A 27502-nucleotide genomic window follows, 5' to 3' on the forward strand; every position below is an offset into this window, starting at 1 on the left:
CCTCCACCAGAATTTTTGGCCCAGGGGCCCCCACCAATCTTATTCCGGCTCTGTATGAAAGGCTATATGCACACAACCATGTACTAGTTATTCTTTCAAGGGATAGCACAAGTCCCATGTATTTCTATGGGTTCATGGAATGAATCTTAGGAAGTGGTTGACATATTCAAGAGCTAATAGTATTATTTGCATGTCATTCTTCTCCTAGCAGTGTGAACACACTTACAAGTACAAACTACATTAAACATCTGGTAGCGCACAAAGCATTCCAGGCTGTACACACCACGGGTAGCACAAAGCTGTTGTCTTAGTGGGGACAATATAACAAGCTGAGTACGTATTGATGTAATTGAGATTTCAGTCACTGTGATCTATGGATGACTGGAGTAATGTGCCACCTGCTGTCTTTCACTTTGAGCCACATTGTGACTCTACCATAGGCAATATTAGATACCTCCAGGTCAAGATGCAACATCTCTGATCTTTGCACTTCTTAAACAATACCTTTTGCAGCAAGCCAAAGGACAGATGACTATAGTATACAAGGTAAAGAGGCACACATTGGAAAAACATACCCTTCATTGTATGAATATCAGACATCTGCCGCACTGTCATAATATAACTCATATAGATAACATACAAATCTATAAAGATATAACCCTAAACCATTGTCACATGCTCAGTGTGTGTAGCACAGCACATTACATTATAGGGAGTTTTTCAGAATGAATACGGCATAAGATATTACTTGAAGAAATGATTACTACCTAAATTTGAAATCTTTAGGTAAATAGCATCCTGTTTTGTAGTCGCTCCGAGATTTTATGATCTGTTTCAGAAGGTCTTTGATTGATCTGCTGTATCCATTAAAAATATAGTTTGCAAACACCAGCCTGCCACAAATATACATCTGGGGGGAAAAAAAACAGGAAATAAATAATAATAATATAATAATATCTGTCACAAGGGCTGAATATCTCTGGGATAAATGGTTAAATAAATAAATCTATGTAGAGTCCTTACATTGTCTGCCAACAGTGGAGTGGACAACATCACAGGAAATTTTACTAAGTCTGCATTTTACAGAGAAAGGTTATTTGATCCTACCTTAGCTTCTACCAAAAACTGTGGCTACCTCATGGCCCCATAGGCTTCTATTGGGCACATTCACCATGTCCGTGACTCTGGGCTTGGTCCGGTAAATCTTTCAAGTGCACAAAGCGAATCTGTATGACCAAACACACTCATGGGCAACTGGCTTTAGATTTTAGGCTGTCACTCTGTGCATTGGTGGGATTTTCAGTACCAATCCTCAAACCACTGGGCTGAACGACATGCCGAACCTTCTATTCTATCTATTAATGGGTGTTGTTACAATTAAGTCAGGACCGTTGTATTTATTTTCCTGCTCCCAATCAATGATGTTAGAACTTGATATGTTCACATAGCCATTATGTTTAGGTATGTACGGACAGTGAGAAAAAATGGTAGCATTCACTATTTTTTTTCTCACATGCAGACCATGAACCTCCATAGAAGTGAATGGGGGCACGCCCAAAAAAAAAAACGCATCTGTATGCAGTCTGTTTATTGCTAGGCGTTTTTTGCAGAAGTGCAGTGGACACGCCGATCTGAATAAGCCCTAAATCACAGCATATATGAAATACAGGACAGTATTCATAAAATGTGGTCAGACTAGAACTGACATCATCAAAACTCAATATGGTGCTGGAAAATGTGGTCACACAAACCAACTGGATCCCCATGGTTGCCTCCATTGACCCTTATTAAATTATATTAAATCAAGAAACTTGCTGTACACAACTACAGGTATCAGACAATATATTAGCACTCCTTGCTGCTTAAGTGATTATTTTTCAATTTCTATGCCATTTTTTATATGTATCCTTGCTTGAACTAGGTCTTAACAATGCAAGTTGACCACAATGGGACTGCAAACAAGGTCAACACAGCTAAACCTCTTTTCTCCGCCCATAGTCAACAAAGTTTCCAAGACAATTTCTGCTGGATGACATCCAAACATTAGTTCCCTCACTGAAGTATGCAGTGTGCTCACTCTATGTGATGAGCCTGTGAATTTATGGCAGCTTATATAGTCTGTGAATTTCATATACAAACGTGGTACGCACATAAAAGTGTAAAAAATAGCTATGCAGTGTCCATCAAAACAGTACTGAGGACACATAATGTGAATTAACAAAGGCTTAGTAAACACAACCTACATTTTATATGGACCATGAAAAGGCGTTGGTAAACAGAAACAATAGGAAAACATTGCAAAGCAATTAAAGTACATAAAAGGAAATCGAAGAACACAGCTCTACATGCTGGCTCCATAATCATGGCTGCTGAGCTGGCTGTGACTGATGAAGGACTGCACTGCCATCCAGAGTTCATTCATACACTGTATGTGCCCCCTATACTTCAGTAGATGATATACATTGGGGCACATTTATTAACGGCCCGATTCACGTTTTTCCGTTGGGTTTTGGTATTTTTTCCGTTTTGCGCTGAATTCCACTGGGATTTTGGCGCGCGCAATCGGATTTTGGTGCAATCGAGCCGGGTTGCATGCGACGGAAATCGGGGGGCGCAGCTGTCGGAAAACCGCTGTATTTAAAAATTGGTCGCACGCGCCATACTTACATGCACCAGGAAGAGATCAGTGAACTCCAACGCACCTCGGCGGACCTCGGCGCAGCAGCGACACCTGGAGGACATCGGGCGCAGGACCTTCTTGAATCGCCGGAAGACCCGAACGCTTGTCGGAGAAGCCGCCGCTGGAACGCGAATGGAAGTAAGTGTGAGTAAATGTAAGTAAATGTGCCCCATTATGTAGCAGTTCAGTCCTAAAAATTGGGTACATATTTTTATCAAAAGTTTTGAAGGTAAATTGCTATGTAACACGATGGTGCTATATAAAGATTATTATACTATATATATATATATATATATATATATATATATATATATATTACATATAACATATACATAGGATATACAAATAAAACTGTATACTTACCAAGATCATTCCCGGAGCCACATTGTGTCTCTGGACCAGCAAAGGTTGTTTCTGATCTGTGACAATACTGCATGTGCTGATGTCATACTTTAATAGACGGAAAGAATCCAACCGGTTCTGTAACACATATTATATCAAGTATACAGGCATATGAACTGTATAACCACAGAAACTATCTGTATTTCTATGCAATTACAACAAAAACAAAGCCTTCACAATTTAAAAGGAACATGTCAGTTAAACTAACTCAAAATAACTAAACATATCTTTTACAACTGCTATTATACAGCAATATAACTATCCCTATATTCTTCCTCTCCATGCCTGAGAAGTTCCACCGTTCATTAGTACAGTTGGCTCACCATTTATGCATATTCGTGTTCTTCTAGCTCAGCTTCCTGATTGAAATGGCGCCTGCTTTCTCTTAAGCTCAGTGAACTCAGCTCTACTACATAATTTAGTGTGTGACTCCCTGAAGAGAATTCCAGAGGAAGGGGTGAGTGAGGATATTGAGAGAGAGGCTAACTCAGCTCACTCCTCTCTTTAGGAATTGTCTTCAGCGAGGAGAATGAGGAGGTGTGGCTAAGCAGAAAGGACATGAATATGTTGGACAAAGCTCAGAGGAAAGATGATAATTGGACTCACATGGGGTCATTTGCATAGATGGTGTGTCAAAGTTACAAACAGAACTTTTCAGGCATGGGGAACAACAATATTCAAAGATATGTTTAGTTAGTGTGGTTTAGTTTAAGTGACAGGTTCCCTTTAAACAAGAAGTTTGTATATAATATAGGAGATAAGATATGTATATAAAATACCCCTGGATAAGTAGTATACTTAAAAAAAACTGCAGTTAATGAATCTCCTATGACAGAATTCACACCATATATTGCTGCCATTTACAATTTATTTGAGCAGCTTACCTGCATGCATGGCATACTTCTATAGCGGTTCCTCTTTTCATATACCTGGTCTAGCATCCCAATAATGTCAGAGCGCAGGGATGACACAACACACACTACAATGACTTGCTCCAAGGATGAGGTATTGTTTATCAGTTGGTCAAACTCCAAGTCTGTCACATAGGGAATCTGATGACTACTACACCTACAGAAACTGCTTTCTTCACCCAGCAACACTTTTTGTAAGACAACAGGGCAGGTGCAATGTGAGCTCTGCCAAAGTTTCTCTGGCTCTTGTTCTAAAGACATTCGCGGAGCAGAAGGACTTGCATGGGTCCTATAGGATTTTTACAAAAAACAAATGAAAAGATAAAATGCAGACATGAAATAAGAAAATGGTTATTTCTGTTGGTTGAAAAGTCATGTTATTTAAAGAATAATCTACATTTATTTGCAACAAGGCCAATAAATGTACCTATTCATGAATAAATATACAATACACATATTATACTGTGCATTATAAGCCTTACTAGTAGCTATTCACTACAAACACAAATAAATAATTGTAAGATTAGGTGAATTTTGGGCTACTTACCCTGATCTCCTAACACTTAATTCATCTATATTTCTACTCAAATTTGCTTCAGCAGTTTGTTCCCTTTTCATGCTTGCAAAAGATGAAGGTCTGGAACATGAAACACCAAGAAAAACGAATTGATAAAAAAGTACAAAACCAGCAATCATTTGGTTAGTTATATGGAAGAACATGCAACAGCTGTCTACAGATGCATCTCAATAAATTAGAATATCAGAAAAAAGATTTTTTTTTTTTCAGTAATTCAATTCAAAAAGTGAAACGCATACATTATATAGAGCCATTACAAACAGAGTGAACTTTTTAAAGTAATTCCATCTTGTGAACGTGGATGTAAGGTCCAGCATTAGGTAGGACCTATTGAAATCAATCAGTCCCTTTGTAATATCCTATTGTGGCCCTTCATCTCCCCCTCAAATAGTGGCCTTCTCTCATCTCACCTCATATTGTGACCTCTCACCTCTCACCTCCCCCTCATATTGTGGCCTCCTCTCTTCCCCCCTCATATTGTGACCTCTCACCTTCCCCTCATATTGTGGCCCCTCATCTCCCCCTGAAATTGTGACCTCTCATCTCCTCCTCATATTGTCGCCCCTCTCATCTTCCCCTGATATTGTGAACTTTCATATCCCCCTTATATTGTGGCTACACTCATCTCCCCCTCATTTTGTGTCCTCTCATTTCCTCCTCATACTGTGGTCCCTGATCTCCACCTTATAGTGTGGCCATCTCTCCTTTCCCCCTCATATTGAGGCCTCCTCTCATCTTCCCCTCATATTGTAGCCTCCTTTCATCTCCCCATCATATTTTGGCTTCTCTCATCTCCCCCTCATATTGTGACCTCTCACCTCCCCCTCATATTGTGACCTCTCACCTCCTCCTCATATAATCCCCATATAATAAAATGGTGTGACAGAGACCATGGATCTCATTAAAGGGAATCTGTCACAAGGGATCTTATTTTCGCTAAAGACACGTTGTAGAAGCCCATCACACCTAAAGTGCAAATATGTCTTTCTGCCTTTTCTAAGCATTTGCATTACAATATAATTGTGTGTTATAACGTACCTTGCACCCTGACAAAATCCTGGGGTAGACACAGAGGCTGGGCTTTGGTTTGGATGCATTTCAAAAAACAACATGTGACTTGTCTGTGCTGCAGATTTCTCAGCTCTCTTGTTTAGTCTATTACTGTGATGCACCCTTATTCACTATAGTGGGTCTTATGGGCCAAATCACATGCTCTTTACTCTTTCAGGTTTTCATTGGGTTTAAAATGTTTCCATACCTGGGTGAAGCAGAGCTCAGTGACATATCCCATCTCATACTGTGGGGATGTGCAGGGGCTGATAGAAAGCGGCCATACAGCAGGGAACTTTGTTTTTGTAGTGCACTCTCAACTTCTGATTCTGTGACAGGCTGCGACTTTACAACAGGTGATGCAGCAGGCAATGCAGCAGCAGACTGGACTTTCCTTTTTCTTGACATTTTTGGAGGTGCATCAGACATTTTCTGAATATGTGGTGAATCGATACCTGCAAAATCACACTACATATATATACAAACACACATATATATATTTATATATGTACAACAAAGCACACAATTAGGCATTTGCAAAAAAAAACATATTGATGTCATTACTATTCATGCATACAAACTAAACTAACCAAACTAAACTGAAATTATGTAATAAACATTATAAATTATGTACTGGTGTCTCTGGATTAAAATGTGATGTGGGTCTCTGGGAAACAATAAAATCTTCCAATGATAGGACCCCCATAGATAAGCTGATATCACCAGAGAAACCACTGAGTAGTATGGTCAAGACTACATTGCAGTCAAATTCCTTGATATGATCTTTCCCGAACTTGAGTTATATTAAAGAGAACCTGTAATCAGAAATTGGATTAATAAACGATTACCAGTATGTTATTTAGCAGCTTTCCACCTTCCAGATCATGTTTCTTTGGCCCAGCATGGTTCCATCACCCACAAAATCAACTTTAAAGTGAGATGTAAATTGGTTGTATAAAGTCAAGGAGGCGGAGAGTTTCACACAGAAGTCAAGCTCTCCTTGCCTCGATACGCCTCCACCCCTGTAGATTTGGTTAGTGATTTCTTTGGGTGGAGGACCATCAATTAAAATGAAGGCATCATTCTGAGAAAGAAAGAGCTTAAATTCAGTGTTAAAATCTCTGCCTCCATTACTTTATACAACAAATTTATACTCACTTCAAATTTAATTTTCTGGATGATGCCACCCCACTGGACCATGAAATAAACATCTGAATCAAATACACAGGTCAGCTCAGCAATACTCCACCTGATAGAAGACCAAAGAGCCGCGTTTCGGAACGCCCAAGGCAGAAGCAGTAAGTAATTGAAATATAAAAGTTCCAGCACAGGCTTTTTGTAGTCTTTAAAAATAATTCTTTATTCTTGACACAGAGTTCAATACATTGGGTAAAAACACAAGTAAGTGATCAATGCGTTTAGGCTAACAGGCCTTAGTCTTGATCATGACTGAGGCTTGTTAGCTGAAACGCATTGATCGTTTCCTGTGTGTTTTTACCCGATGTACTGAACATTGTGTCACGAATAAAGAATTCTTTTTAAAGACCACAAGTAAGCCTGTGCTGGAACTTAATTTCAATGAAATAAACATGATCTATAAGGTATTCAGCTGCATCACAACATACTGTGGTTTATTTGGTCAATTTCTGCTGACAGGTTCCCTTTAATGATCACACAAGATACAGTTCTTTCCCTTTAAAGATTTCAGTAAGAACAAGTCCTTACCTGAAGCCAAGCGGTAATGCTCCATCCAGTCATCTACAATATTTCGGATTTTTCTGTGAAGTTTCCTGAGCTCTGTAGCTGCATTGAAGTCATTTAAAGGACTAATATGATCCTCAGGAATTACAAATGTTTTTACCAGCTCTGTTAAAATTGTCTAATTTAGAAAAATAAAAATTTGGTGAGAAATCATTGGTGGTAAAGTTCACATTTAATTAAAAAACTTGACTATGACTATGCAATGGCAATAAGCACCATAACAAAGTAAAGTATGAAAAACGTTTCGAAGCGAGGAGCAAGCCAAATAGCATTTTAGCAAAAAAGTAACTTGTATGTGCCACTGATTTCCTTCCGACATGAGCTTGTCATTTTATACATGTTATAAAACCCTAAAACAATCACTTAAATGGGTTCTCGGATCATATCAAGTTAAACCCTATCCACAAGATAGGGTTTATCTTGTTGATCAGTGGGGGTCTCAGTAATGGGACCCCATAGATCTTGAGAACAAGTCCATTAAACTGCCGTTGCACCCATCTATCTCTACCAGTGTCGTAGAGATTAACAGAGAAGTCGGCGCATGGGCAACTGCACCCTTGTGAGCTGTGGGGGTCCCATCACTGAGACTCCCACCAATCGGTAACTTAGGGCCTAACTTGCTATGACCAGAGAACTCCTTTAAAAACAAAATGTGAGAGGTTTAAGTAATTGATAATCACATATTTCTATCTATCATGTACACTATTTGTTAGTTGTTTTACTTTGCTAGCATATACTGCACAGGTTTTTTTAGAGTATAAAGTTCTAACCTGACATTGTTTGTATGGCACCTAAGAAAGTAGTCTGCAATAGAATGACAGCAAAAGTTATCCTTTTAGATGTGGCTCGTGTCATGAAAAGAATTGTTCTATAAGACAACAGTTCTACAAAAGACAAAGCTGTCATCAATAATGTATCTCACAAGAACAAGAAGACAGTAATAGAATCTGTCAATGACAATGACACATACATCTGTCAGGCAGAAGGTGACACAGGGGTAACATGTTCTCTAACCCACACATAAGTGGGAATATTGTTCCACTTTTGTTTGGACATTAGAATTCCTAACCATGTTTTGAAATGTTTCCAAAAAATAATCTGATCCGTAAAATTATTGCTACGCACTAATAATAAATTGCTATTCATTTGTCTTATATATGCCCTTAGGACAATTGTTTTATTTACTTCAGGGAGTGGGCGTCACCAAAGCCCTTCCGGTCTCCAAGGCTCTGGCTCTTTCATGCCTCCCAAAGCACTTGTCAAACCCTCCCTTGGTGCTTCACCCCACCTTCTCTCTGCACCGGAAATGTTGTGGCAGCAGGTAGTATAAGCTCTGTGATGCCGCAAGATTTCTGCAAACAGTGGGAGAGGGGAAGCTTCCAGGGAGGCGGTCACAAGTGCTTTGGGGGGCATATTTATAACACTATTGCAGAGGTGTTATAGCTAGCATAAAATATGTGTTTATTATATTAGATATGTAGCATGTTTTATGTAAAAATTGCTATATTGTCATGGCAGTATTTTAAAAAAAATTTAATTTTATCTATGGCCATTTTTCTCTGTATACAATAAAAATGTATTGTAAAATACAGACACAAAACAGTTTTTATATCCTAAACCTAAGGTTAAAGAGAACCCGTCATGCAAAATAACCCCCCTAAACTAAATATATTTTCATAAACTGCCATTAGAGAGCATTGCCTCTATCCCTTCATTGTCCCTCTACATGCCTGTAAACCTAAGCAATGAGGTCCTAAAGCTGTATGCAAATGACCTGTGAAATGTCCAATGAAGCATTAGCATATTCAAGCTGTCCACTCTATTCATGAGTGGGAGGCACAGCCACACCCCAGTGCATGACTGACAGCCTGTATAATGATGTGAGGCTGTATTATGATGTGCTTCCTGGTGCTGGTGGCCACGCCCCCTGCAGCCTGTGTGTGCATGTGTGTGTGTTTAGGAGAGATACAGCAGCTCCATGCAGCAGCCATGTTACAGCAGAACATGTCAGATTCATGTGTAGCTGATGTCTGTGTCTCTCACCTGTATATTAGGAGGACACAGCATGTCAGCAGATGCAGCACACACACTAGCCATGCTTTACTATACATTACACACAGACATGAGCAGGGGGAGGAGAGGGGAGGGCTAACAGGAGTGACATCACTGCCTCTGACCATGTGACCAGCCTCATTTATATGATAAAGAATAGATGATTTTACAATGATTAATGTATGAAATAACTAGATAAAGCCTGGGATGGGATCCTTGTGAGCTGCTCCAACAGGTAGTGGTGACAGGACTAGTGACACAGACCTGATGACAGGTGTCCTTTAACCATTATGGTCAGACATTAATGTACTGCATCATGACGGCAGAGCTAATATAGTGACTAGACTATGCTAAAAAAACTTCTGCTGCAAGAGTCCCATCTACATAGGAAATCATAATTTCACTTACAGTTTTCTTTGGACTCTTCTTTGCATCTTTATCTTTTGCTTTCTTTTTGTTTGTCTTAGCAATTTCTCTTGCGGTTTTTGAGGAGAAATTCTCACTTGTCATAAGCTGCCCCTTTAACAAACAGAATAATATGTTATATATCAAGCAATGAGCCCAAGAAGCCTCCTCCTGTATTTATTTAAGCTTACCAAATCTTCCATCTGTGGAGGAGGAACATCCGGGATGGGCGAGACAAATAAACGTATGGTCTCATGTTGCCATCTGAATATTATGCTTATAGCATACTGGCCAGCAATCCTAACAGAGACATGTTCATTTACCTAGAGAAGAAGACAATAGCACTGAGTAGATATTGATAGTGATATATATTTTTTGTGAAAGAGGGTTCACTTTAAAGGACATTTACCACCAGATTACTGGTGGTATTCTGTCCTCTTATGTATTCTCGATACCTCTAGGGCCATGTTCCCCAACCTTTTTGTATCAGGGGAATGGCTGCACCCTAATTTTTTTCTGTTCCATATTTATGCCCCCCTGATTATTATTCACCCCTCTGTCTACTTGCACAGTCGAACTAGTAACCTGTGGGGTGCGCAAGAGAGAAGCTCTTGCACATGCATGAGATTTCCAGACAGCTGACAGATGTCACCCTCTGTCTGAGCATAACGGGCGTCTCATTTACATATTTTTATAAAGTAGTTTTCTCAGTAATATGGGAGTCCTAGAGTTAGCTGGAAACGAGATGTAACGAGCATGCATAAGAGTACAGTCTACCATTAGTAATCTGGTGGTAGATGTCCTTTAACTTGTCATTTATTAATTTGCCATACTTTTAGATTATAAGGCCCCTTGCACACGAATGTGAAATAGGGACGTGTGCTAGCAATGTTCACACATCCCCATTTACTTCTATAGGATCATGCACACAACCATGGAGACCACAGCTCCAAGCATGAGATGACTGCCCCCACTTCAAAAGATAAAGAAGGTCTTTGACCACCTATGACGGTCCATGAGACAATTGTATGCAGCCCTAGGAATTACACATGAGGTACCTGTATCCTATAGTCTGAAGTCAGGAGGATCCAGCGTATCCAGTGTATGTATATTCAATACTCCTGTGCTTGTATGTATGTTGTATAGATATGTGTGAGACCACCAGGGAATTTTTAATCAGTGTAAAATATATTTTTCTTTTTTTTTATGACTAAATCTTATAGTAAACTGATAAATAATAAACAGATAAATGGTAATTCTCTGCTTTTTCCATATTTAGGAGTCCAGTGGGTTGTCCTTCTTGATGACTGACAGTCATCCTGGTATGAGCCTGCCTACAGAGACAAATGCCAAGCCCTTTATTTAGACTTACCTTGTAACTGAATGGTTATATTACCTGCACTGTGAAGGGTTCAGCAAGTTTGCCTTTTTTAGGCCAGTCCCATTCCTTTATTGTCTCTCCCTCTTTATTATTCAGCACTCCTCCATCTTGGTTGTATTGAAGGAGAAAAATGTTGCTACAATATATTAAAACCAACATCACAAATTGATAAACCAATTCAACCCTTTAAGCTATATACGTTACATGAACAAATATGTATAACAATGCAGTATATACTGCTGTAGACTAGATTATGTACAAATGTGGTCTGATAAAGCTGAGTCTGAGTATAAAAATAATCCAGTACTAACCTTTCAGAAGAATGAATGCTGCCATGTCCAAATGGAGTGAATGTGCCCAGTATGCTCTGCTCCAAGGAAAATATATTTGTATAAAACCCTCCACAAGACAAGCCAGAGTAGCTCTGACACACAGCCAGGTGTCCAGAAGGATAAATATACCAAGAGTTAATGGAAGACGTTCAATCATTCTGAAGTCATCATGCTTGCTAAGATAAGTCTATGTTGTGTTAGCATGGCATATATGTGATAAGTGATTTCTGTAACGTGATTTTGAGGCAGGTGACCGGTCAGTTTTATAGCTCTAGCTCTAGCCCCGTCACCCCTGAGGACACCACGTATGTGGCGAAATATGTCGGGGGGGGGGGGGGGGGGCCTTAGTGTGGAACAAGTTTTTAGATAGCAGGCAAAGTGGTGTGTGGAATCAATTATGAGTGTGTGTTGGCAAGGGAAAGAATAGTATAACCTACATGGCACAACAGTACCGAACTGAGGCTTAATAGAGGTCCCGGTACCAACACTGTGGATACATCCAATCTAAATGCTGGGCTCGTTGACAGTGACGTTAACTGTCAAATAGAGCCACTATATGAGTTACTAAAACCTGAGTGAAGTTGGCCCCCCCACCTTGTCCAAATCAAACAAAATTGGTGTCAAACGTTTGTGCTGCGTTTGTGCTGGTTTGTGCAGCAGAAATTTTCGTTTGTGCCGCTATCATTTTTTAAGATATTCATGAAAGTTTCCAGAGGTCATCAGAGGTCAGAGGTCTGCTACGTTTGTGCTGGTTTGTGCTGCTCAATTTTTGGTTTGTGCTGCTTTTGTTTTGAATAAATGAACAAAAAAATTAAAGTTCAAAAGTTCAACTAGCCCCCCCACATTAACCGAATCCAACAAAACTGGTGTCAAACGTTAGTGCTACGTTTGTGCTGGTTTGTGCAGCAAAAAATTTCATTTGTGCCGCTATCATTTTTAAGGTATGTTCAGGTGTTTACATAGGTTAACCCCTTAAGGACGGAGGGTTTTTCGGCTAATTTCTTGCTCTCCAACTTCAAAAATCCATAACTTTTTCATTTTTACGTGTACAGACCTGTGTGAGGGCTTATTTTGTGCGTAACAAATTTTACTTTCCCGTAATGTTATTTATTTTAACATGCCGTGTACTGCGAAGCTGAAAAAAAATTCCAAATGTGGAAAAATTGAAAAAAAACGGCACGTGCGTCACGTTCTTGTGGGCTCAGTTTTTACGACTTTCACTCTTCGCTCCAAATAACACGCCTACTTTATTCTTTGGTTCGGTGCGATCGCGGTGATACCAAATTTATATAGGTTTTATTGTGTTTTAATACATTTTCAAAAATTAAACGAATGTGTACAAAAAAGAAAAAAAATTTTTTGCCATCTTCTGACGCTAATAACTTTTTCATACTTTGGCGCACGGAAATGTGTGAGGGGTAATTTTTTGCGAAATGAGGCGACGTTTTCATTGCTACCATTTTGAGGTCTGTGCGATATTTTGATCATTTTTTATTTCATTTTTTATGTTATGTAAAAAGGTGTAAAAGTCGCATTTCGGACATTTGGGCGCCATTTCCCGCCTCGGAGGTCACCGCCGGCCGTAACCGTTTTTATATTTTGATAGATCGGGCATTTTGGGACGCGGCGATACCTAATATGTCTGTGATTTTTACTGTTTGTTATGTTTTATATCCGTTCTAGGGAAAGGGGGGTGATTTGAACTTTTAATATTTTATTAATTTTTTTTATTTTTTAAACTTTTTTTTTTCTTTTTTTTTTCACTATTTTTTAGACCATCTAGGGTACATTAACCCTAGATGATCAGATCGCTCCTACCATATACTGCAATACTACAGTATTGCAATATATGGCGTTTTTGCAGGTCTTACATTACAATGAGCCACTGGCTCATTGTAACGAACCTGCATAAACCATGTAGCCTCGTGTCAAGAGAAGACCCGAGGCTACCATGGTAACCGATCGCCGCCCCCCGATGACGTTCGGGGGCGTGGCGATCGAAAAAAAGATGGCGGCGCCCACGCGCCGCCGTCTTTTAAACGCCGCCCGCGACTTTGCGGGCGGCGTTTAGAGGGTTAATAGCCGCGATCGGTGCAAGCACCGACCGCGGTTATTAGCGGTGGGGGTTTTGTGCAAAATGCAAAAACCCCCACCTCTGTATGAAGAGGACTCAGCCCGTGAGCCCTCTTCATACATCCCTTATACCTCTGCGCCGTAGAGCTACGGCGCAGAGCGTTAAGGGGTTAAAGGAGTTTAGGATGCACTGGTAAAAAACAAACCTAGTGACACTTCCCTGGTTTGATCACCAGGGGGAGCTAGCAAACACAATGTACTTTGGAAGAAATGAACTCTGATGACCTCTGGAAAAAAGTATGAATATATTAAAAATGATAACGGCACAAACGAAAATTTTTGCTGCACAAACCAGCACAAACGTAGCACTAACGTTTGACACCAATTTTGTTTGATTCGGTTAATGTGGGGGGGCTGCTTGAACCTTTCATTTTTTGTTTACATATTCAAAACAAAAGCAGCACAAACAAAAATTTGAGCAGCACAAACCAGCACAAACATAGCAGAATTGATTGGCACCAGCTTTGTTTGGTTTGGGCAATGTGGGGGGGGGGGCTGGTTGACCTCTGATGACCTCTGGAAACTTTCATTAAAATCTTAAAAACGATAGCGGCACAAACAAAAATTTTTGCTGCACAAACCAGCACAAACGTAGCACAAACGTTTGACACCAATTTTGTTTGATTTGAACAAGGTGGGGGGGCCAACTTCACTCAGGTGTTACTAAAGTACCAGTGGAGCACATGAGATGAAGTACCAATTAGTTGATATTGATACTATATCTATTTAGCAACAGTTACAATATTGTCACAACCTCACAGTGCTTAAACTAGCAGTACAAGATTGACACCTGCTGCTGGAAGTCAGAACTTTGATACTAACTGTTTACAAAACAAGTACTATTGTTACAATCTCATAGTGCTGGAAACAGCAATATAGATTGATATCTACTGTTAGGAGACATTATCCAGGTACTAAGACCTCAGGACACTGCTGCCCAATTGCAGTGTGAGCACTCTGAACCACACAAAGAAGTCTCCACAACGGCCTGCATAATTTTAACTAAGCATAGAAACGGTCCATACCAAAAAAACCCTTTCTTTTGGAAATTACATATTGCTCTTAAAAGTGTTTAATAAAAGTGAAGTTTTAGTTGACAAATGAGTTTCAGTGAGGCTTATATGCCTTTTTTGTAAATAGATTTGATATATGGACTCAGTCAAAAAACGTCCACGTCCTTTGGTCCACCTTTACTCAGGAGCACAGAGGTGGTTCCATCTGTTCACCCGCGGGACAATCAAAGCCTGAGTAACTAACCTCTGATATGTAAGAATATGTCTTCAGTGCCCTCTCTTAATTTTTACCAGTGTAATTTATGGCAGAACAAAGACCTCACATTTTAACAGATCTATTTCAATGTTCCTCTTTTGCGCTTTATTTTTTACAGTCATTTTGCAAACAAAACATTGGATATTGCTCATTAGAACTATGTTCACACTTAAAGGATACTAAACCATTGCTGAACCATCAATGAGAGCGTAATGGAGTTTGCGCAGAGAAGAATTTTCTCGTATTATATTCGGGATATGTGGTTTTCCATTTGTCAGCATAAATATTGAAGGCTTTATGTGCTTCTTTAGCTTTATTATTGAATCTTTTTTAGTACTTTCATAATGTCGGAGGATAACTGGTCTACAGAATCCTTTCTCCTGTAACAATGACAACTCTTTGTTTCTGTAAAAATGTAAATATCCATTACATCAACATAAAAGAAATCATGTCTTTACAATACAAATGTATGGTGGCACTCAAGGAAATATACTATTTATTTAGTAATTATAAAAATGCCATTACTTTACTTATAAAAGAATCTTCATTTTAATCAAAATGAAATACAAGAGCTCCGGAAGCCTCACCAGAGGCATTCTGAGGGCTGCTGGCAGCAGTAAGTATCTTCACTGTGCTGCTGCTATATTTCCAGATAGTGGGAGGGGGGAGAGCTGCGGGAGCAGGGATGTGGAGGAGAAGGGGTATGTAACTCCCTCTCGAGCACTAGCACTTAATTTAAATAAAATAATCAGAGCTGATGGGTCTAATTAAACCCAGTACCCACTTTATGTTTGCAATGTGAAGTCCTAGAATACCCTACGTAATGGAAGTAGTAGTGCGTATTAATGACAGTTACTATTTCATGTATTGTAAAGTGGTTCTTACATTTGGATCTGTGCAAGTTGCAGTCTCTCCAGGGCCCAGGATATCAAGCCTTTCCACTCAATATCCTCAGATTGGGATTCATTTGTTTGTGAAGCCCATCCTAAACCAAAATATGAAGAAAAAAATAGTTAATGGGAAGGAGACACATACTGGTGCCTTGAGCCACCTTGGACTCAACTGGAGAAATAATTTCAGAGAGAAAATGAGAAGAAATCATTGCTCCATGATGACTCCTTTCTGTTATCAGTTTAGCAGAACTACAAAACTACTTAACTTTTGCATCAGCAAAAGAGGGAATTGTGGATGGTGTGCATGATTCATGATCATGAGGTGTTCTAGGCAAGATGTTAAAGAGCACCAATAGGACTTTAAAGATATGCTTCCAAGAAATACAGATTATTAATGCATTTTAAGGTGACTAACTCAATTGCTTTTTTAATAGAGTGACTCCCTTTAGCATATATACATGAGGGTGTACGGGGTGTGAGGTTTGATCCCGGAAGATAATTATAATTAAGGAGAATAATTATTACTGAAGTCATCATCAAGGTCTAAGGAAGATAATAGTCTACCTTTGTCTTCACACGCTCTAGATGACAATGAGAAACTGATGGTAACTGGTGAATGGGCTGCAAAGTTTTGAGGAGCTAGACAAAAATAAAAGAAATAAACAGTGTACAGTATCTGTAAATATAAAGGCAAATATACCGCAAATGGTGCAGACTATAAAACATTACTATTAGATAAAAAGGCTCCTTGCACATGAGCATTGCTTTTGTCCGTGTGCTACCCATTGTAGCACACAAACAAACGTATGTATTCTATGGGCCCAAACACGCAGGCACATGAGTAAGACAACTGCCTGAGCCGCAAAACTTTCTACTGTCATTGGAGTGTGAGTGCATGTCACACGCCTATGACACATGGGTCGCAAACGCATGCGTTTTTGTGCAGGTCAGCTTAGAGTGATTTTAGATCCAACCATGATGACATTGGTTGCAAAAGAACACAAGTCTGTGAGTGCTGAAATCTGCCACCAGGATGAAGGATTGTAAACCAAGCATAGTTACATACTGGTGTGTGTCCCCTTTGGCAAGGGCCCTTTTAGCTTCTTAAACACCTGTTTTTAGGAAAATAGGTTTTAAAAATTATGCAAATGAGCATGGGGGGCTCCAGGCTCATTGAAATGGATGGAGCATGGAGTCCTTAAGACTCATTTGCATAACTTTTAAAACCATTTTTTGTAAGAACAACATTCTAAGAAACTAAAAAAAGAGAAGATCCTGACAGAGGAGGCACACACTAGCATGTAAGTGTGCTCAGTTTACAATCCTTCATCCTGGTGGTAAATGTCCTGAAAAGGAGACTTGTGGAGCAGACCGTTCCCAACTTTTTCATATAGCATGCGGTGGTCCAATTATTGTACAGTGCTAGGAGCCACCCAGAAATCCACAGTGGCAGACTACTGAAACCAGGGATGTCTCCAAATTTCAGTTGGTGACTGGCTGTGTTTCATTTTACTTTTGGCAGTATCAACATAGTATTATTCCACCACCGCCACCAAAAATAGCTCCCAACTGCAGAACCATTAAGATTAAGCTTACTCTGATAAACAGCAAATTGAAAATGGTCTGTAGAATTAGACAACTCAATAACAACATTGGGGCACATTTACTTAGAAGGTCACTGGAGTGCTCTAAAAGTGAATTGTCCATCTACAATGCTGCGTGCAGTGATTCACTAAGATTGTGCACAAGAAAGCATGAATCTGTCATTTCCCCCACTGGTCCAACAGAGTTCACTATCTTTTTTGTAGTGCACATTCAACATGGGCGTGCGACACAATTTGAAAGTTAAATACGGCGCTTGATCCGAGTCGGTCAGACTGTCCGTTGGCACGCTCCCTGATTTATGTTGCATTGAAGCCAGCACAGCTGCGCTACAAAAGGGTGCAAGCCGTTTTAGCCATAAAGAACGTGAACAGTCTGACAAAAGTGCTCCGGGCGACTCTTAGTAAATGTACCCCATTAAGTCTGCTATACTTGCATTGACATACATTTGTTTCCTGTAGGCCTAGTATGGCTAGGTTCTTGGCCAGCTTTCTCCTTGCTGCCCTCCATTAGTGTAGTGTTGGCTTTATTTTTATTATTCTTGATATTGTCTACACTTTCCAGATTGACAGATGCTTTGTAGTCATTCTCCTCTGCAGGTATTTGTGCACTTGTGTCTCCTACCCTTTTAGGAGTTATTGATTGGCACTGCTTTTTGGGGTACACTGCACCTTCAATGAGCTCTTGCCAACTGTAGTTCAGCACATTCACCAAACCTTGAGGGAAAACAATCTCATATTGTGAGAAGAAATGCAATAGCTTCCCAAGCTCATAAAGTAAGGTGGGAGCAACATATTTATAATCATCAAATGGGTTCATAAATTGGTCCTCATCATTTATGGCTTGATTGTGTTTCTGGTTATGGTTGTCTCCACCACTCTTAACAAAGGTCGGTCCACCAATGTCTGGTAGCACTGCAAACTTTTCCTTATGTGTCTTGTCTTCTTTAGGAGATGTCACTTGTTTTTTTTCTGCAGAAACGCCTTTTTTATTCTTGTTTAGGCTGGTGTAAAACATAAAAAAGTTATATCTTCTCATAAAGAAATTCCAGAAACATTACAGTAAGACTACTTTCACACAAACCCAGGTTGGGACCTGGTCATAGCACATGTTTGGCTGGAGAGGCATAGGGATGAGCGCTGCTCAATCCTCCCCTTTCCATAGGGATGCCTTGTGCCCAGTCGTGCATATGGGGAAAGATAAAGCATGCGGTATGGTGACACGCGTTTGCTCTCCGTACCGAGTCTGGGCACCAAAGGCGTCTATGAGGACGTATATCCGGCCGCAAATTTGCCTCCCCATAACGTCAGTATAAAGAGGCCTAAATGTGTAAAATCACTGAGTTAACATACTAAAAATATTTTAATATTTAGTATTCTACACCCAGAATGATAGATGCCTGCATTGTGTGAATAGAGCAACATAGCGCAGTCAGAGTAATATTATACATACCTGTTAATAAAGCTTGCCAGACGTGGATTGATGTTTATGTACTTCATATCTGAGGGTAATTCTTCAGGCACTTTCTTAGTTCTTTTAACTTTCCGTGTTTTCAACTGAAATGTAATTAAAACAACTGGAGAAAACACAGACACTAACTAATATCCTGTAAAATAAAGGACAGTATGCATTTTTTTTAAATACAGAGATCCAAATCCGCAGAAGAGACAAAAAGCGAACAATGGTCCAGTGGAGTGTTGTTTGCCATCCATGCAAGGAGACTATCTGAGATGCAAACTGGAGAAAAAATAGGACCTGCTCTATAATTTGGAGCATGGGCCCACAGAAAGTACATCATAGTGAGCTCATAGAAAAACAAGGGGTATTGTTTGAACCTCTAGCACACGTCCATGTAGACTAAAAGGCGTTGTCCCTTTTCTGTTGTAGGAAAAATTAAATGGATTTCTGAAACTTCCCCCAGCAAAATAAGATCTCTAAAATGTAAAAATGTTCTCAGCCATCAGTTACCACTTCTGGAAGCTTACTGTGCGTTATTTACTGTACGTAAAGTAGAACTTTTAACCTTCTTTACATATCTGTTGGACTAAATACTTGTACCTGTACCTAAATACTTCTGACTATTATATAAAAAAACACTCCCCTTTGACTAAAGAGGTGGTGACTAGTTGTAATTATATTCATAAATGTACCTCCTGTACATGTTGGATTATAATTGACTGTAGAAAATGACTTTATTGATCCAATATAATTCATGAAAAATTCCACAATCTGTATGTCTGTATGGATTGTGAAATGAACAGAGTATAGAACACAAGTTGTTTCAGGGAGGAGATTGCACAGTTTTAGGCAGTCAGTAAAAAAAGGATGTTTTATATTTGAATGTATAATTTTCTCATTACTGTAAATCTTTATATCAAATAGAACTGACAAAGTCAATTAAAAGTTCCTTACAGTTCTGGGCCAACATGTTTAATCCCTATGGGACTCAGCCTATTTTGGCCTTTAGGACGCGGTCCCATTCTTTAGACAGCTGACAGCCACTGCTTCTGGTGTCGGCTCCGTTCGTGCCCTTAAGCTAAGGCTATGAGGCGACTCTAGTTGCCATAGTAAAGCCATAGATAACTGTGTTCATTGCAGCTAATGAAACTTCATTGCAACTCAACTTCAATAGACTCAACAATAGCTTTCAATCTTTGGCCACATTAAGAGCCACATCTAAAGAGGACATGAACCTTCATTCCGGCACGACAAAAGTAGCATTCCCAAATTAATGTTGTGACCAGAAGTAAGAACTATAAAGTTTCTACATTCATTTGATATACACAATGGTTCCCACCCAACCAGGGGGTGGTGAGGTACAGTCCGGAATATAACTTTGGGGCACAGTATTTCTGGGATGTTCAGAAAAATCTGGGGATTTGATGAGGATGAACTGTACCTGGTCGTAGAAATACAGTGGTCCTGTCTTCAACATCATGGATGACATTAGATTTATGGCACACTATAAAATATATTATAGATAAGATATTTTTAAATACATGCTATATAGGAGACACATTGCACATCCCTGAAGTCGTTATTGGCCTCAGGTTACCCCCATTGTTAAAATCAAAGATGGCAGGAAAATAACCATTGATACTTCTCAAAAGACAAAATACTGCATTATTACCTCCAGTAAAAAGATGAACTCCCTAACTTAAAGCTAATAGGGGAGATGTATTAATACAGTGCCTTGCGAAAGTATTCGGGCCCCCTTGAACTTTTTCTACCTTTTGCCACATTTCAGGCCTCAAACATAAAGATATAAAATTTTACATTTTTTTGTGAAGAATCAACACGTGGGACACAATTGCGAAGTGAATCGATATTCGGGATGTTTAAACTCTGTGAAATCTTTTTGTATCCAAATTTAGGCTTTAAAGGAAACTTACCACTTCGAAATGGTCATTCTGACCCACACTAACCTGCACATAAGGGGAGCTTATCTGGTGCAGGCACATATTTTGGTTAAACAAATAACGAAACGGATGGATCATAACTATAGATTCTTAACTTTGCTTATAACCCACTCGGCGCTTGTCTCTACGTCATGGCGCTTGGGCATTAGCATACAAGGGGAGGCATGACGTCGCAAGCCCTCAGGAAAATTAGAGCATGCGCAATGACCAGCTCACATGGCGGCTGCGCGTGCTATCGCAAGACTTTGGCGAGGAGACTGCCGAAGTTGTGCGTACTGTTGCTGAAGTCTCGTGCTATCACGAGACTTCGGCAGGTACAGCCACCATGTGAGCCGGTGATGCGCATGCTCTAATGCTCCTGAGGGCTCAGTGATGTCAGTGGCTCTCAGGAGCGAAGAAAGAGGGTAGGAGGGTGGTAGTAGTAGTATGCTAATGCCCAAGTGCTGTGACTTGCTTTCTTCAGGAGCGAAGAAAGGAGGGTGGTAGTAGTAGCATGCTAATGCCCAAGTACTGTGACGTAGAGACAAGCACCGAGTGGGTTATTAGCAAAGTTAAGAATCTATAGTTATAATCCATCCGTTTCGTTATTTGTTTAACCAAAATATGTGCCTGCACCAGCTCAGCTCCCCTTATATGCAGGTTAGTGTGGGTCATAATGACCATTTCCAAGTGGTTGGTTTCCTTTAAACTTCTCCATAACATTATCGTGGACCTGCCTGGTGTGTTCATTCGTTTTCATGATGCCATCTATGTGCTTTAACCCCCTTAAGAATGTAGTCTGTTTAAAACTTAAAGGGGTATTCATATCTGGGCATTTAAATTTAATTTAATTAATTTGCCATATGTAAACATTTCTTCAATTGGATGTTATTTAAAAAAATGTTCCTGTGTGAAGATAATTCCTCATAAATGTAGCCATTCTCTTAGAAACGAGATCAGCTTCCTCGGATACGACCACCTCACATTTTGGCAGCAGTGGCCAGACATGCCATAAGTTTTATCTTTATTTACAAAAATCAAAATTCGAAATCATCGTGTTTTGACGCAGATACATTTGACCACCTAAATAAGTTGCTGAATAACATTTCCCATATGTTTTCTTTACATTTTCATAATTTTCAAAATGTCTGGATAATTTATTTTGATGTCACGCAGCTTAAAAATCGAATATCCATTTTCCGTATTTTCAGAATTCACTATTTAGGGGACAATTGAATAAAATTTTTAATATTTAACAATAAAAACCCCTATATATGAACCCATTTTCAGATCTGCACCCCTCACACTATCAGAAACAGCTTTCAGGAAGATTGTTAACCCCTTGAGATCTTCATAGTAATTGAATCAAAATGGAGGTGAAATTTAGAATGGTCAAATATTGTCGGTAATTTCCAAAAGATAAAAAGAGAAAACAATTTGTTCTGCAATTTCTCCCGAGTACAGAGACCCCCCACATGTGGCTGTTACTTGCTTTATTGGCACAGAAGGGAAGGAGCACCCTGCAGTTTAGTTTTCTCATTGGCCCCTTTTGAAAGCTATAAGATTTTTGCTTTTTCGTTATTGGGGCCATGTGATGGCATGTTTTTTTTTGCGGGATGAGATGCTTTTTTCCAGTGTTATCAATTTGGTGTTGGTATCCTCTATTGTTGAAAATTTATGAACAAGGCAGGAGTAGAAAAGCATCAGTGCTGTACTGGATTTTTTACTTTTTCACCATATAGCCTAATAATAATGATATCTTTAATATGTCGGTCAATATGATTACCGGGATACCATACTTTTCTTATGTTTATGTTACCAAATTTGCCAAATAAAACCCTAATCTAGGGAAAAATCTATCATATATGCATGCACAGTCTTTCAAGTGGCATAACATTTTTATGGAGCTGGTGGATGTTTTTTTTTTTGCAGGACATGCTGTACTTTGCATTTTTTTGATCACTTTTTAATGCATTTTTTTGTGGGATTAAATAAGTAAATATCAGATTAGTTTTTTTATGGCGTTCATTGTGTGGGTTCAATAATTATTTACTTTTTTCTACAGGTTGTTATGGACGCGGTGATAATTTGGGATTTTCACGCACAACCATCTCTAGGGTTTACAGAGAATGGTCCGAAAAAGAAAAAAACATCCAGTGAGCGGCAGTTCTATGGGCGGAAATGCCTTGTTGATGCCAGAGGTCAGAGGAGAATGGGCAGACTGGTTCAAGCTGATAGAAAGGCAACAGTGACTCAAATCGCCACCTGTTACAACCGAGGTAGGCAGAAGAGCATCTCTGAATGCACAGTATGTCGAACTTTGAGGCAGATGGGCTACAGCAGCAGAAGACCACACCGGGTGCCACTCCTTTCAGCTGAGAACAGGAAACTGAGGCTGCAATTTGCACAAGCTCATCGAAATTGGACAGTAGAAGATTGGAAAAACGTTGCCTGATCTGATGAGTCTCGATTTCTGCTGCGACATTCGGATGGTAGGGTCAGAATTTGGCGTCAACAACATTAAAGCATGGATCCATCCTGCCTTGTCTCAACGGTTCAGGCTGGTGGTGGTGGTGTCATGGTGTGGGGAATATTTTCTTGGCACTCTTTGGGCCCCTTGGTACCAATTGAGCAACGTTGCAACGCCACAGCCTACCTGAGTATTGTTGCTGACCATGTCCATCCCTTTATGACCACAATGTATCCAACATCTGATGGCTACTTTCAGCAGGATAATGCGCAATGTCATAAAGCTGGAATCATCTCAGACTGGTTTCTTGAACATGACAATGAGTTCACTGTACTCAAATGGCCTCCACAGTCACCAGATCTCAATCCAATAGAGCATCTTTGGGATGTGGTGGAACGGGAGATTCGCATCATGGATGTGCAGCCGACAAATCTGCGGCAACTGTGTGATGCCATCATGTCAATATGGACCAAAATCTCTGAGGAATGCTTCCAGCACCTTGTTGAATCTATGCCACGAAGAATTGAGGCAGTTCTGAAGGCAAAAGGGGGTCCAACCCGTTACTAGCATGGTGTACCTAATAAAGTGGCCGGTGAGTGTATATATACATGGGGTTAGTGTTATGATTTAGACTTTTTTTGCGCATTATGGGGTAGATTTATCAAGCTGTCTGAAAGTCAGAATATTCCTAATTGCCCAAAGCAACCAATCACAGCTCCCTTTAAAATATTCATGAACAATGGGAAAACGAAAGCTGAGCTGTAATTGGTTGAACTGGGCAACTTGATAAATCTGCCTCTATATGTCTCTTCATATGTTATGGGTCTTATGGGCATTTTTATGAATTTATTTTTTATTGTATAACATTTTCTTTTAACTAGTTCCTCAATGAGACATGAACAAGCAATCATCTGATTGCTTTTTCATGATAATATCATGCAATACTGATGGATTGCAGGGTACTAGCTTTGCCAGCCTATGCACATAGATGCCATCTTACAGGCACTGTAAGAATCATAAAGTAATATTAGATTTATATATCAGCGTCTAAGCAGAGCGCTAAGGGGTTAAAATGAAGCCTAAGGGTGATGTCACACATGGCGTTTTTAAAAAACGCACATTTGGAAAACCTGACAAAAACGCATGCGTTTTTTACAATCTGAAAACGCACTAACTAAAAACAGGCCTAAAACGGCCTAAAACCGCCATGTGTGATATCACCCTAAGGCTACATTCACACTGCCGTGAGCCCGCCACACCGTAGCACGGCGGGCACACGGCAGCGCGGGGAGAGGAGGAGAGTGCCGCTCACCCCCACCCCTCTCCATAGCAAGTTATGGCGCACGGCGCCGTAATACGGGAAAAGATAGAACATGTCCTATCTTTTCCCGGGCTACGGAGCGGTACGGTGCCGCACGTGTGCTGCACCGTACTGCTCCCGTAGGGCGCCGCGAGCCCATAGAAGTGTATGGGGGACGTATATACGTCCCCCATACTGTAGTGTGAATGCAGCCTAAAACTATGACAGAGCAGGTGTAGTTATACGGAGACTTGATTACACACAGGTGGATTATATTTATCATCAGTCATTTAGGACAACATTGGTTCATTCAGAGATCCTCACTGAACTTCTGGAAGGAGTTTGCTGCACTGAAAGTAAAATGGGCCAAATAATATTGCACACCCCACTTTTTAGTTTATTATTTTTTTTTACAAAAGTTTAAAATATACAATAAATTTAGTTCCACTTGACAATTGTGTCTCATTTGTTGTGGATTCTTCGCCAAAATAATGACAATTTTATATCTTTATGTTTGAAGCCTGAAATGTTGCAAACGGTAGAAAAGTTTAAGGGGGCCGAATACTTTTGCAAGGCACTGTATAGGATGTAACCATGTATAATGTTATAAAGAGGTTGTGTTAAGTTTAACATTTCCACAATCCCTCTGACCTTCTCAGCCAACCTGTAAGCCAATCCTGAGCTTCTACAGAAGTCAGAGTTATATACAAGCGGTCCCCTACTTAAGAACACTCCACTTATAGACGACCCCTAGTTACAAACAGACCTCTTGATATTGGTAATTTATTGTACGTTAGTCCTAGGCTACAATAATCAGCTGTAACAGTTATCACAGGTGTCTGTAATGAAGGTTTACTGTTAATATTGATTCGTATGACAACCCAACATTTTTAAAATCCAATTGTTAAAACGGGACCAAAAAAGTTCTGGCTGGGATTACAATGATAAAATATACAGTTCCGATTTACATACAAATTCAACTTAAGAACGAACCTACAGACCCTAACTTGTATGTAACCCGGGGACTGCCTGTATCATTATAGTCTAGGAAACCCTCAATAGCCATTAATAGCCTTTTTATTGCACTTCTTAACCTGAAGCACAGAAATCCTGTACAGGTGGAAATACATTACAGGATCTATATCCGAAGCAAGTCTAGACATGTCTATCACAGACAACAGAAACATAGTCACCGCCATTTTACAGTCTGGGAAGTTAACACTTGTTAGCCTGGAAACAGCCGTATTACATGTTCAGTTCACTCGAAATTATTTTAGAGACCACAAATATTGTGGTATAGAATCTATATTTTTTATCACACTGAGTAAATTTATATAATTCATAATGATTATTTAATGCAATATTTAATTTTAACCTCGTCTTTTCCTTTACCCTTATTACAAAGCTATGTATTATATTCTTATTATTATGCTCAGGTATAACAAAGAGAAAAAGTTCACTTAGCTAGTAATTCCCTTATGTCACAAAGTAATCTCGGACATGAGAGCAAACACGCTAGTCCTCGCCAACCAGGATCCTAGAGATCTCACTTAGGTCTCAGGTAAATACAAGATTTAGAATGTTATATATTATTGTTATTATTATTATTATCATCATGTTTTTTGCCTAAATGTCTCCCTTGTACATACATGAGTTGTACAACACCTACATGAACAATGCTTCTGTTTTACATTCCATGACAATTAGTGAAGTTAATACTATATATAAGAAATATAAAACTTACATGAGAAGACCAACTTTGGGTTAGAGCTTTAGCAGTTGGGCGATGTATGTGCGGTAGCAGGAGGCATTGCTCTGTCACACACTGCTTTGCCCTGCAGAGTTTGAAGGCTGGTTGCTTGGTTACATTTGCTGACAACCAAGGCGGTGGATTTAGTTTCTACATTACATACTGGCTTTTCATGTTGTTATCAAGTGCTTGTCCTCAGATCATTGAGTCTTTCTTCATAGATAATAAAAGAACCGACAGAGGAATATAGCTACTCATGTGCTAATGGTAATATGATAAACTTCATGATATACATTAGGTTTGGCTGAAATTTATGGCGTCCTTTTACAGTATCGTTCTGCAGACCTTACAGCAGGATGATAGATATGTGAATGACCTTCTTAATACACCAGAAATGAGGACATCCCTGTTGGTGTACCCCTGAGATGCTGCTGGGAGAATGGGGTAAGGTGAGCATCTGTTTATGATTTTCCTCTATGGCCACAATAATAGGGGGAGCTGTTGTGGGGTGCAAAAGGAGAGGGGGAGCTGCTGGGGGGGGGGGATTAATTAAGGGAATTGCTTGGTTGGCACAATAAGAGGGGGATTTAATATGAGGGTGAGTTGGGGGCATATATAAGAGGGGGAGATGAAGGGCACTAAGATGGAAATTATACCGTGTGTTGGTGAAGGTAGGGGGGAGCAAAAGGTGTGGCTTAGGGCAAAAAAAACCTTCCAAGCAGCACATGTCCCTCATTCTCTGCTATGAACCTTGGGAGGTATTATCAGTTGGGCCATGCTCCACTGATAAACTTCACTGATAAACTACAGACCTTAAGACCAAAGACATATGTGATGCAGAATAGTTAAGGATGGCAGCACATGATGCATTGGCACACAAGCATTGCGTGTTCATAAAAATATGCATCACACACTGTCCAGATTTCATGCACTCACCACAGTTCATGCATCCTGGTGATATATGATGTAAGGAATTTCTGCTTCCTGTCTGTAATCTTTATAACAGTTCAGAGCTGAAGGGTTATTGATATATGCCAGGAGCACCAGTGATAAGTCAGATGTTCCTTATCGGACTCATCTCTAGATATGTATAAGTGTCTGTTTTTTATTTGCGGCTATGGACAGAGATACTATAG

At 39.7% G+C, this 27502-nt stretch overlaps 1 protein-coding gene across 1 annotated transcript in view; it reads right to left on the bottom strand.

Annotated features, from left to right (window-relative positions):
* The window catches only part of LOC140126762 (uncharacterized protein C3orf20-like), a 29119-nt gene extending 2619 nt beyond the window's left edge, over positions 1-26500 (bottom strand). The window contains exons 1-17 of the mRNA XM_072146593.1: positions 26361-26500; positions 20348-20410; positions 18901-19004; positions 17895-18451; positions 16411-16485; positions 15839-15938; positions 15134-15358; positions 11531-11674; positions 11235-11355; positions 10030-10161; positions 9842-9952; positions 7346-7499; positions 5829-6075; positions 4541-4630; positions 3967-4282; positions 3044-3160; positions 768-910 (exon numbers count right to left, since the gene is read on the bottom strand). Coding sequence (XP_072002694.1) covers positions 768-910; positions 3044-3160; positions 3967-4282; positions 4541-4630; positions 5829-6075; positions 7346-7499; positions 9842-9952; positions 10030-10161; positions 11235-11355; positions 11531-11674; positions 15134-15358; positions 15839-15938; positions 16411-16485; positions 17895-18451; positions 18901-19004; positions 20348-20395 — 2684 coding nt within the window. The 5' untranslated portion in view covers positions 20396-20410; positions 26361-26500. The remainder of the gene's footprint in view (positions 1-767; positions 911-3043; positions 3161-3966; positions 4283-4540; positions 4631-5828; positions 6076-7345; positions 7500-9841; positions 9953-10029; positions 10162-11234; positions 11356-11530; positions 11675-15133; positions 15359-15838; positions 15939-16410; positions 16486-17894; positions 18452-18900; positions 19005-20347; positions 20411-26360) is intronic.
* Between the last annotated feature and the right edge of the window lie 1002 nt (positions 26501-27502).

The sequence above is a fragment of the Engystomops pustulosus genome, chromosome 4, assembly GCF_040894005.1.
Source record: "Engystomops pustulosus chromosome 4, aEngPut4.maternal, whole genome shotgun sequence".
Lineage (NCBI taxonomy): Eukaryota > Metazoa > Chordata > Amphibia > Anura > Leptodactylidae > Engystomops > Engystomops pustulosus.